Below are 13,514 nucleotides of genomic sequence, written 5' to 3' on the forward strand. Positions count from 1 at the left end.
CATGTTGTAGGTAAAATTTCAGATAAAGGGGCAGATTCGCACCTTATAGTTTCACATTGATAAAATGATCACGCAACGTTTTGAGCTGAAATTAAATTGGGTATGAAATTGCCGAATTTAGCGCGTGCGATCGATGCCGCGAATATCGGCAAAATTGCAAGAGGTCGAAGATATTGCACTGACCCTTCTCGTTGCTCGAATTGGTCGCTCTTCTGTCCGAGCTGTCACTCGAAAAAGGTCCATGATTAAACGCGATCTCCGCTAAAGCTAGTAATCCCACGACACGGGTCAAAATCCCAACGAGGAGAGCCCTTACGGGCGGTACCTATGCCGCTCTCGGTTTCCGCTGTTTGCTTTGGTGGCTTCATTACCTCTCACAATATTTGCCTAACGTCACACGTCGGCCAGCAAACGGCCGGCCGATGATCCAGTACCAACTATTCTATGTCCCGTTGAGCCCCGTGGTCAAGATATTCTCCAAATTAATCAAGAGTACTATCAAACCGTCAACATACAGCGAGATTCCCTCCAAATTCTACAGCGAACTATTAAAGTTTATATTCGCGGGAGATGGAGGTATTTTTAATGATTACCCAGAAATAATCGATCAATCAACAATTTTTAATGATTACCCGGAACAAAGTCCATAATACCGAACAGTTTGGAAGGCAGTAATTCTCTTGAGAAGTATCTAATTATTATTACTGTTTTCTTTTTAACCACAAGATGTCAACGAGAAAGGATAGTGTGCTGTATCTATTTTCCTAAAACTAATCTGAGAAGCAAGCAATACAAAATGAATCGCACACTCACTTTTGGAACGTTTCATCCCATATCCTATAAAGATCCGCTACGCCATCTTTGAGGGCAGCACAGATCAAAGGCGCGGAGGCACCGAGATCGGTAATCAGTCGATGCGCGGAGACGTTCAATGCGAGCATCGCAGCCTTGCGGTCTTTCAGAACAGTCAGCTCGGCCTGCAACATAAAATATACATTTTTAGTAGCTAGCTCGGTTGCCTAACTCAAACGAATTACCCGCGGTGCAAGGGCAAACGCGCAGGGGTCGCCCGAAGGGTGAAGGTGATGTATAAAGTGGCCACAGTAGTAGACTAAGAATCCAGCGACCGGATATACGTGGGGTCTAAGAGAGTTTTATCGCGTCTGATTCGCTGCGTAAATCAGACTACGCTTTCTTTTATCTCAGTCAACAATGTTGCATTCCGCGTCTCATGTTTTCATATCCGCTGAGAATTGACTATAGTTATGCAAGAATAATCCAACTCACAAAATTATGATTTTTGTTATTAATTATGAGTTTTCGTTTTATCAATGTGTAATTCATGCATCTTTCTACATAAAACAAAAAAGATCCAACACTTATGGGCGCCTGAAATTAATTAGAAAACAGTTTTTATTTCCTACACTGGTTGCGCGCCACTTTTTATCCAGTTAAGGAGCTTATCAGTTAAGCTTATCAGTAAGTATCCTTAAAGAGAAGGAAATTGATCATGCTTAACTTCTTAACGATTGCAAAGGATCTTAGTGCTATCTATAATTTTTAAATCATGTATCAAGTTTTCATCTTCATTTTTCTTAATACGATAACTTTAATTGAGTCAACGTTACTTGTTTCAAGTATTCCACAAGTTTATATACCCATAAATTTAGCACGAGTTCATTACAAGCATCAAATCTATTAAAAATGCATTCTAAATTCTAAAAAAATTTAGCAGTTTCAACCAAGAATATGAAATTAAAATAAAAATTCGGTTTGTTTACTGCATAGAGTCGAATCAATTTCTTCGATAAGATTTTATAATACTTTTATAAAGAGAATAAATTCTCTTTCTGAATACATGAGAATGAATTTTTCTCAAATTTGTGATGAATATACTTGAAGACTATTATAAAAAAAATAATCTTTATTAAAGATAACTATTATTTCAAAGAAAAAACTGCTTTTTTATCAGTAGAATAATATCTTTCTGTGTGTAGATTTTAAAGAGGATTTTTCCGGACTAAATTACTAGGTTAAACAGACTTAAACCAGATTGATATAGACTTCAGAATATCAAAATAATATGGAATATATATATATATATTTTTTTTTTTTTTTGAGATTGTAAATAGAGCTAAAATTTGGACAAGTTGGTTCCAGACGATATTCGAATGCCGTGTGCGAAAACGTTTTAAAAGAAACTTCCGGAAGATCTACTTACGTTCGGCAAAACTAAATCGCTATTTCTGGTTTTATCGAGAACACATAAAAGAGTCAGCGCGTCCGATTGATGATAGACCGACGATGCGTCGCGATGAACGCGATGGCAAGACCACTGCCAGTAGTTCGGGAAAAGGAAATTACTTTTAAAGAACGTACGACGAGGCGAAGGACATAAGACGTGCGAGATGACCGCAAGGACGAGCTTTACGAGCTTTCTCGAGGTCTCCTCGTCACGCGATGAGCGAGAGAAATGGAACGGCAAGAAGAGGAACGGGCTCTCGTTTTCGTTCTCTTACGCCCTATGTCGCCGTCGTAAACCCGGGTTTATTTATGCGGTCCTCGTCGGGAGCGTCCCGCGGTAGGACGACAGGGATGTGACAACGTGACGTGGTTACTGCATCGTACACCGCGTATTTCTACAACCCTTATATTTAGCTATGCTATTCCCGATAAATAATGTCCCTTCCTACCCGCTCGTGTCACTCCCAATGGCGACGCGCGATCATCAAGATCAATGATCTCTCACTCTCGCCTTCCTCTCCCCGCGAAGAAAAAGAATTCGTCCCCACAGAGGTAGATAATCTTAATCAACTGTACACCGCCGGCGAAGCAGCGTCGGCAGAGTCGGCCGGTGGCTTTGTTTGCGTCGTCAATCGGGGCAAATCGCGCGATGAAAAGGAGAGCGGCCACGAGGCCGAGCGCGAGAGAAGCGCTTTCGCAAAGTGCGCGGCGTGGATTTGCTCCGGTGTCCGGCGAAAAGTGGTTGTCATTGATATTCCGCGCACACAGCAAAGGCAGAAGCGACCGCTCCGCTTCTCCCCTCTTTCGTAGCCACCCTGGTACGCTCCTCTACGCCACCACCATCAGCATCAACGACGCATAACCAGTGGCAGCAGCTACCTCCCCGTCGCCCCCCGCCGGGCCCCACCCCGACAGCGACCGCCACCACCACACCCTCGCGCTCGCTCGTTGTACCCTCGCAGAGACACGCACATTCCGATCTAATTCAATTTCCAATCAACAGCCAATCAATTGATTCGAATTCGGTATACAGAGAGCGGTCGCCGTGCGTTCGGGACCTGCATGCCTATGAGGTAGCGGTGGCGGTGGCGGCGACAGCCGCCGTCGCCGTGAGCACGTACCCTGTAAAAGTAGAGAATTAGCTTTTTACGTCTCGTAATTCCGCGGCACTAAGTGGAACGGAGATCCACTGCCGCCAGTATTTTAATTGCGCCGCCATGGTCCCCGCGGTATCGCGTTTGCGCACGCGGCTCGTTCTCGCGAAAGGGAAGACTTCAAGGGTGACACGCTCGGGGGTGCATGGCGTTTTTCTTTTTTTTTTTCCTCGACATCTCGACATTCATGCGAGAAGAAATACGCCGAGTCCGGATGCGCTGAAACGCGCTGCTCGCTCGTGCGACATGAATTATCGCGCGGTATCCGGCTCCACGAAGGTGAAGGTAAGTGCGAGTAACGAGATTCTCCCCGGCAGAGCGGCCTCTGCTGCACGGATATGTGTGTTTGTCCGATATTACGCAATAACATAATCAGCAGATGACGCGCCTCATCGAATCGCGTTGCGCGTGAATACGTGCCACCGAATGAGCGCGTAGACCCAATTGCGCCCTGCTTAGCAATGCATAATACATACGAAACGTTCAATTCAGTCTCGCGCGTCAGTCTGCATGCGGCCGCGCCGATGTGCTTTTCGCGCCGCACGGCTTGCATTCCAATCGCAGCTCGCCGTCGCCACGTGTGTCACGAACAATCATTCCCGATAAGTAATCAGCTTGTTGACAGTTTTGTCCACCGTGTGCACACATACATACGCATGCATACATACATGTACATACAATGCACACATTCACGATTATGCGCTGCTCTATGCATTTGCGACAGTGAGCGAATTAGCCGGTATCAACATGAAAACCAGACCCTCTTCCTGACTCTTCCCGCAGAAGAAGAGCCGCGGTTTCCGTGGCCGAGCTCGTGCGCGACATTTCAGCGACGTCGAAGACCTCGTGTCATCGGGAAAGACCAGAGAGCGACGCGACGCGAAGAGGGAAGCATGTAAAACAAGAGCACGGCTTTCGTTCGGACGCGGTTCGGCGCGAGCTACACATACACACACGTCTCGTGCATAATGCAGCAGAGCGACGAGTTCACCCGGCAAATGTTGGACGCTAATATATCTTGATGATAGATAGGGAGCATGTGTTTGGTCTTCGCAATGAGGCTGGGAGGGTGCCGAGGATATTGCGGGGGCGCGCGGGGCGGCTTTCCAGAGGTTCCACCACGGTAGTAGGGCTGGATGTGCCGGAGGATCGGGGGATGACTCTCGGGGGTGGAGAACTCCAGGGGGTTGGCTAGGTTCCGCCGGCGTTCGCTCTCGCGAGTTGCGATGCCGAGCACGTCGCCGTCAGACGAGCGTACGTGCGACACGACTACGCTTTTACGCCACTCTCTACCTTCTCTACTTGGTTCCTGACTGCTCTCTCCTACTCTTTCTCTACCTCCGGTCTCTCCTCTCCGTTGCCTCCTCCATCTCCTCTTCCACCTCCGCCACCTCCTCCTCTCGCCTCTCACACCCATCTCCTTCGCTCGCTTTCATTTTGTTCCTCCTCCCCGGCCACGAGCTGGTCGAGAGAGCTTTCCACCCGCTTTTCTGACTTTTCTGTCTTGCCCGCCATACCGGAGACATTTCCAATAACGCGCCTTCTCATTGCGATTCGATTTCCGAGGGACTTTCAGAAATTCGTCAAGGGCGACGCATCTCGCGGCACGGAAACTTTCGAGTTTTTCTCCCGTACACTCGGATTCCAGATAAATATCCTCGCGGATGTTTGAAGACGTTGGAAATTTCGACGCAACATTTGCTGGCGAAACTGGATTTATGCATAATCGATAATGTCAAGGAAATTCAACGTTAATAATTCGTTACTGACATAAAAATGACGTAAAAATTATATTCGAAATATAACATCGATCTCCCGGTTAAGACGATGTTGATTAATGCGCTATGTAAACGGTGATAAGGCGTTAAAGTTGCAAATTAAACGTCACAAGAGCAACTTGCGCAACTTTTCCATGAGATTTTACATGAGATTGAGCAGTTTTTATTGAAGTAGTCTCGAGATATATTAAACAACTCATTGCCTTGAAGATAAACAATGAGAAGTGTGGGAGAAAGACTTTATTTATGTTAAACTCTGTTAGTATGTTTCAATATCATATTTTTTTAAAAACTGCGAAATTTTATGATCATCATTTCTGCACCTGAGGTGAGACAAAGCAAACGAATCCCTACTATATCAGTCGAGTTGAAATGGAAGATTTCTAGTTTAGCAAGTGTGTATCTACCGGTACACTTACCGACGGTGCATTGACACATATACGTGTAATTTGCTTATTGTTGGTAGAAACTATCTAAAATATTATCCTAATAAAAAAATGCTCCGAAAACGTTTAAATGAATTAAGACGATGCTAGATATCGACATAACGCAGTTTTATAGTTTTCTTTTTTCTTCTAATTGGATGTATTAAATTAAAAATGGTTTTACAGAGTAAAAGTACAAGTGTTAACAGCTAATGATAAACAATTGCATAAAATCAACAAAAAATCTGCTAGTTACCGACTGATTATAAAAAGTTTGTTGATTTCATGCAACTGTTTAGCGACATCCATTCATTAACGTTTGTACTTTTACCCTGTAAAAGAGAGCATTTTCAATTTTATGCATTCAATTAAAAGAAAAAATCTCGTTATGTGCGTACCCAACATTTGCCTTAGATGTAATTTGCACGTATACAAATTGCACCAATAAGAAGTATATAAACATGTTTTGTAGCAATCAAAATTAAAATTATTCTTCAATTTTATTAAAAAAGAAAAAATATCTCAGATAAAATATCGTACAATTCTATAATTAATAGCCTATTTACTCAATATTTTCAGGAAAAGAAAAATATACATGAGAGATATATAGATACTTAACTCACACATAGGTATTACCAGTGTAGCTCTTGAAAAATTAGTTTTGTAGTGTTACATAATACTTCTTATAAGTGCCAACAATGCATACATATTTCACATACAATATTTAAACCCGGCTGGCTTCTGACGTGAAGCGTAAACGCACCTTCTTAAAGACAACTGTCGAATGAACGCATGTGTGCATGTATAAAGTAACAAACACAGATAGATACGAAAAGAAACTTACAGTGATTCCGTTAATGCGATCATCAAGCACGTGCGGCTGCTCCAAGACGATTTCGTAATCGAACAGGCGATCATGCGTCGCTTTGAACTCCGTCCGCATGGCAGCCAGTTCGCGATGAAGAGCGCTGGCCATTTGTGCTTGCTCAACTCGCGACGCCAAGGTCTCCCATCTTTCGATCATACCTAAAAACATGCACAACATAATTTAATACACTAGCAACATATACAAGACAGATAATAGCACTTTACGTTCCGATCGATTTCTTGAAAATCGAGCGGTTTAAATAAAATAAACAAATAGAGGAATCTCACTCAAAAAATATCTGAAGTATTCCCTACAAATTATTCTTAAAATAACAACAATAATAATAACAAAGCTCCGAAATGTTTAATCATTTTCCTTTCTCCGTAGACTACTTACTTAAAAAATATATATAACATGCAGTTTGTTGAAGTTTCTAACTTTGTGAGAAACGGTAACTAATTTAACGAAATCGCACACGATACCTCACTACACTATGTTATTATGTACCACGGCAATTTAACATAACATAGCACATGTCCTTCCTAATACTTAACGTGTGCGCACTCGTATAATCGGCCGTTTCCCGTCTTTCTTCCTTCAGCGAACTTTGCGCAAAAGAGAAAGGACAAGAGACTGGCAATTATTTTCCTATACGTCCTTTGTTTCCGGGCTTTCTGAGCCATTCTCTTACTCGTTATAACGGTACCCTCTTCGCGCGACGATTTAAACGATCTCCATCGGTTATGCCAAGTGATTGTAAGATGGAAAAAAAATCTCCCAAGGTCAAGAGACATATCCGTACCGTACGGCTTCCGTGACCTCTTTTCCCTGTTCGCCACTTTCTTTTATATTGGCCGCTTTTTTCCAGACCGAGTGAAACTGGGCTCGGTGTCACACGTGATATAAACGAGAGAAACACGCCTGACAAATAAATAACAGCGCGAATCGTCACGGAGCGTATCGCGCGAAGCGATTCATAACACCGCAAAAACGGCGCACCAAACATACAGACGCGCGCGCGCAAGGAGGGATCGTTGGAAAAACGGATCACCGTAGGAATGTTGTAGGAAAAATTCGATGCGTTATAGAAAGTACGGAGTTTTATACTGACCTACAGGAAATGACGGACCGTGCGCGATGGGAACGTAATAGCGCGTGTGAAGCTCATACGCAGCACGCACACGCACACACACACACACACACACACACACACACACACACACACACACACACACACACACACACACACACACACACACGCGCGCGCGCGGAGGTGATGCACGCGTACAAACACGGTGGAATGTACCGTGTATTATCGTATGCTTCGTGGCGTACGATCGCCAGAGCGTAAATTGGCATTGAATGTGGCTCGTCCTTTTATCTTTCGAAACAATACGCTGTGCCGTGATGCCTTTCATGAAAAACGCACGGAACGAAACGCCTGCAACGCTCATGAATCTAATCATGAATTTAAAATTTAGATGAGCTCACTTTTATGTAACGACCTGAGGTTTCCTCCATCGGCAGGGTTTAGCACGCGTAAGATGAAAAAAGCATCAATGCCCGTGCACGTGCCTAATCCTGGACATTGTTATTGTCTTGGTCTCTAACACCTCTGTTATTTTCGCTAGCTCATATAAGGTAATAATCTCAATTATGGGTAATTTAGAGTTAGAATGGCTTTCAATCATTTAAGGCACAAACACACAGAAAAACATACGCAGCAAGACGTGAACAGTAAGAAAATTGACCAATCACAATCGATTAATCTTGAACCATAAGAAGAACCATCGACTATACTCGGTCAATTTACTTACTGCTCAAGCTTTACTGCTTACGTTTTTCCGTGTGTTTCCAGCTTTAGGATTTTTTCAACCTCTTGATACCCTATGCATGTTTTCGTTTCCTCTTTAAATTAAATAGACATATGATTTAACTGTCAATTAGCCTACCAAGAGGTTGGAAAAATTAGTCCTCATATAAACTTGTCGATCGAACATCAAAATAAACTATTGATATCAATATAAGTAGGTAACATTATAATTTCGAAACAAAATTATTTTAATTATTAGACTTCAAATTAGTTTGTTCTAAATTATAAGGAAGATAATTAGAAACATTTATACATAAGTCCCAATTGTGGATCAGCAAGTATTACGCGCCAGTATAATAGGTTATACAATACTCAATTTTATGTTCTTATTCGCGTCATTTTAGTCTATATAGAATAATACATGTGTACATGTAGCCTCTATAACTTACTAGCAGTTTCATAAATCTAAAGAGCTGGTAAAAACAACTGATATCCTAAATATTTTTAAATATTAAGAATGTTTGCGAGTGTAACTTTAGAATATAATTGTGAAAAAACTAAAGAACATAAAACAATTTTTTTTTCCGTTATGTTTTCATCATAATACATACTTTTTTTAATATAATAAGCCAAGCTTGACCCGAAATTGGGGCTCGACCCATAATTGGGACCGTTTATGTGTAACGCAATAATCTCTGTCACTAGAGATCAGCAGAATACATAAGTGTAACGGCAAAAAATTTTTTTCCGTATCCACATTATCGAACTAGGTCTATTTTGCATAATTACGTAAAAAAAAAAAACGAGGTTACGAAAGTCTCCTAAATAGACCGCGATAGTAAACGCGAATATTGAATACTTAAACTTTTAACGCAGAATACGTATTATATATTTAATATATATGTATTTTTTACAATGAAAGTTTAAATATTCATATTTAAAAGCAGCAAAACAATAAGAATATTCAGAACTAGATATATATTTGGACATTAGTACTTTTACTTTACGATAGATTTCTTTGATATCTGAGGTGTCTCGCGTTTCATTGCAGGTAGAGACGATAACTTTCCCGAAACTAATCGCAATTCCATTTCGTTCGGCAAAAGTAGAGCGACGATTACGAGCACGAGTCGCCCGGCCGCGTTTCAAACGGCGATATCGCCGGGGAAAGGATGATTGATCGATTTGACAGCTAACGGAACTATTGCGCGCGAAATATGATGTATCATTATCATTCGCGCGCGACAATAACGTGATGCTCCGAAAAGGTGATGGTCGAAGTAACTGTGTTCGCCTTTTTAGCTCTTCCGTCGTACGACACAATACACTAACTGAAGATAAAAAAATAAAGACACAAAATTTGAAATATTTTGAATGTGAAATTTTTTGAAAGGCAAAGTTCGTTTTGAACGTGCTGGAAGTGTCATTCTATCTTTATCGCTCCTCACATGCAATCGCAAGAAAGATGGATCGGTGCTCTTAGCATGAGAAAGCGTCCAAAACGAACTAAACTGTAATTGCATGCGCAATTTTAACATTTACTTGAATCATGTTCGAATCGCGTCGACGACATTTAAAAATATCAAACTAACAGAGATTATTATAGATTTTTTTCATATAAATTCTTCTCGATTTTACTATGCTTCTGGTAGTTCAGGAATAGGGACTGTCAACAAGATTTATCTAACTGAAGAACATAGTAAATTTCGCTAGAAATATAGCAATTTTTTTAACGACATATTTCAATTCTTAAAACATATAATACACGTGAAAGGATCAGTAAATTACTGCGGAAAATGTCGATCTATTTCTCAATTATAAAATTCTACGGTAATTTTCGCGATAAAATTCTCTCCGCGTGTAGTCCTTCACGACAGATTTAGGTATGAGCTCGTTCGTAAACGTGCATGACGGAATTTCGTTTGTTTCCTGCTTAACGTCGCCAGCAGTATCATGTTACTGCATTAAAACGTCCGCGTCGTAAGTATCAAGGACACACGTTAATGGAAAAACGAAAAACAGCTTTTGCGTAGAACTGCTCGCGACAATCATTTACACTCTAGTGGAAACGGCCGACGATTTCGAACGAGCATCTTGCCGGAATATTGGATGCTGCGTATCGCCAACAGCACAACATACACACATCGTTCAACAATATGCAACAGCGACGCAAACACAAAACAGTTCCCGTGCGAAATAGTACGGAAAGGCTTTCTCACAAAGATCCGACTTGTCCGTGTAACGTTCTTATCTTTCATTCGAACAACATGGCGATCGGTGAAATTCAAGAAGATAGTTTTGCCAACTACACGGCTCGTCGATCATGTCGACCACTCGGCGAATAAACGTTTTTTTTCAGAGGCCAATCGACGGTTCTCGGCACGGACACGGTCATTCGCGCTAATCGCGCAGTAACAAAATAGCACATAGCGTAACGACAATGGCATACGTACGCGAACCTTTCCCACCGACGATCTTTTCCCTTCGTGCGAGCATCAGAGCGAGTCGCGTCGTTGGAGTAAGAATCTCGACGTGAGTGGACGAGCGGAGGCACCGGATCCGTCCGGTATCTTTCGCGAGATCGACGTAATCACGGACAAAACGCGATCGACAAGCGAGAGACTAACGTCCGTTGGCGCCCGTGCCCGTTGAAACACTGGCGATGCGCGAACGCTCGCATTCGCAGCGGCGAGCAGCGTCACGTGACGGCTAGATCGCGGCAATACGAACGAGCGGGCCAATCAGCGGGCGGCGTTTCTCGCGCCAACGCGCCCGCGGTAGCGCGAACGTCACCGCCACCCGTGGTTCCCAAACACCGTGGCGATAGTTCATATAAGGCGCGATTCTCGGGTCGCGGATCGTTATATTCAAAGCGTGCGTGTCCACCTACGCGTGTACCTCAGCTTCCAACATGCACATGCAGTCGAAGGTATGGCTGTAGAGTTTATAGAAACAACTTTCAAGCATCAACATCTCGGGCCCACATTAAGATGAAAATGCCCGGACACACAATGGGGATTGCAAAACGATTTAGACACAATGAAGTTGAGAGCTCACCAAACTGTCAAAATTGAGAAGAATTAAAAGACATCGATTTGCCCAAACGTTATATAATTATTATTATTACTTATTTAGTGTTCTTAATTATATTATTAATGGTGTTACTATTGCGAAAGTTTGTTACTAATGAGTTTTAATTTTGAAAGTTTAGTGAACTCTCAACTTTTCATTATGTCTATAAAGGTCGTTCTACATTAGTTGCAAGCCGATCGCAAGCAGACGCAATTCTTATTGCGACAGCCAATCAGAAGCATCGATTGTGCTATTGACGCTTCTGACTGGCTGTCGCAACAAGAGTTGCAATCAACTTGCAACTAATGCAGAATAACCTTAAATCGTCTTGCGATCCGCTGTATTTAATCCTGGACATTCTTATTTGTTTTCGTTTTTAAATGTGAATATTTAAATTTTCAACATAAAAAACACATGTATAGAATGTATATTATATACTGTACATTATACATGTATATTCTATATTGAAAGTTTTAATATCCGTATTTAAAGAGCAAAACAATAAGAGTGTCTAAATACATGTCTGAAAATTGGACTTTAAAAGTCATTATTTGAAACTTGTTTCACGTGAGACATTTAGATTGAAATTCAGATTTGAACCTTTTAGTCGAAACATATGATGTACTTTTATGATATAATTTTTTAGTTGAATCATTATTTATACTTGTATAATTTTGTAAAGATATAATTGGCCGTCGTTATGCAAAAATAATCATATGGAATATATTTCAAGAAAAATAAAGATGAAAATTTGATACATGATTCAGAAAATATAAAGTAAATATAAGCACTAAGATTCTTCACAATTGTTCAAGAAGTAAAACATGATAAATTTTTTCCTCTTCAATTGTATTCATTGACAAGCTTAATCTTTAAAAAAAATGGGTAAGAAAGATTAGATACAATTAGTAAAAATAATATAAATGTAGAAAATAAAAACTGCTTTTTAATCAATTTTAGGTGCCTATAAGGCTTAAATTTTTTTAAGTAGATAGACGTATAGACTATCTGTTATTAACAAAAAATAATCATAATTTTGTGGGTTGGATTATTCTTGCGTAACTACAGCCAATTGTTTGTTCTAAACTTGTGCGTTTAGAAGCGTTGGGTTTTGGTATTCTATTACCGGCACATACGCATCGTGCAGATCGACATCTGTGATAAGACCAGGCTCTTATCTGCTGTTTAATTGCACATATATGAGCGCCTTTATCGTGTACAAAACGAATTTATCGTTAATTAGATTAGACGTTAATTATATTCGAGACTAGCCTAAACGTGAATGAGGAGATAGTCGAAAGGATACATCGAATTAATGAATAATTGGATACTTAATATCGTAATATCTACGATAGACAATGGTGCGAAACAATTCGCGATACGCTGTGGTCATTAGGACTGCGGATATTATCATTTTCTACTTTCTCCTACACGCTCGGATGCGCTTATTCGAACTTGTCGGCTAGAAAGTAAATTGCATCGTTTCTAACGTCAATCCGAGTGTAACTGCGGAAACGTTGTGTCATGTGCACGTGTGATTGCGTTGAACAAGCTATTTTAAATATAATACAATCGCATCTGTTACCTTTGTGGATAATACCACAAATGTCTATTTTATGAATGACACGAATGTTACATAATTTTTATATACATCGCATTATATACGTCGCGCGTACGATGTTTTCTAAAGAATAACGATATCCCTCGCTTTCTATTCCGTTTCTGATAATATTTCTTTCTCATACGCTCACCTACTTTCTTTTCTTCTCTACTTTCTTGACGTGTTCGCGCAATTTTTATGCGGTTTATAGAGATATTACAACTAGAAAAATAAGTTATTCGTGTAAGTATGATTATAGTACAGCCGCAAATGCCGCAATATTTTATTGATTAATATTTTACAATCGCCGTGTACAGGCCGCAAGATGTGAAAATAATGTAGAAAAATATAAATTCAGTATAAATTTTATAATACATGCCATTAAGCGAATGTAACATGAAAAATATACATAAAGATAATTCTTTAACATAAATAAAATAAGACAGGCGTATAAGTGAATATAATTAGTCAAATTATAAAATCGAATGTGCATTCCTCTGCATACGTAAAATTGGGCTCTTCATCGTGAACGTTAAACCGATCAAATTAGAGCGACAGTT

General features: G+C 40.7%; 1 protein-coding gene across 1 annotated transcript in view; it reads right to left on the minus strand.

Annotated features, from left to right (window-relative positions):
• LOC116852556 overlaps positions 1-13,514 on the minus strand; it is a 210,463-nt gene that overhangs the window by 163,012 nt on the left and 33,937 nt on the right. The window contains exons 17-18 of the mRNA XM_032833053.1: positions 6,446-6,627; positions 814-977 (exon numbers count right to left, since the gene is read on the minus strand). Of these exons, the coding sequence (XP_032688944.1) occupies positions 814-977; positions 6,446-6,627 (346 nt within the window). The remainder of the gene's footprint in view (positions 1-813; positions 978-6,445; positions 6,628-13,514) is intronic.

The sequence above is a fragment of the Odontomachus brunneus genome, unplaced genomic scaffold (assembly GCF_010583005.1).
Source record: "Odontomachus brunneus isolate Ranch 3 - 2012 unplaced genomic scaffold, Obru_v1 Obru_scaffold_234, whole genome shotgun sequence".
Taxonomy (NCBI): Eukaryota; Metazoa; Arthropoda; class Insecta; order Hymenoptera; family Formicidae; genus Odontomachus; species Odontomachus brunneus.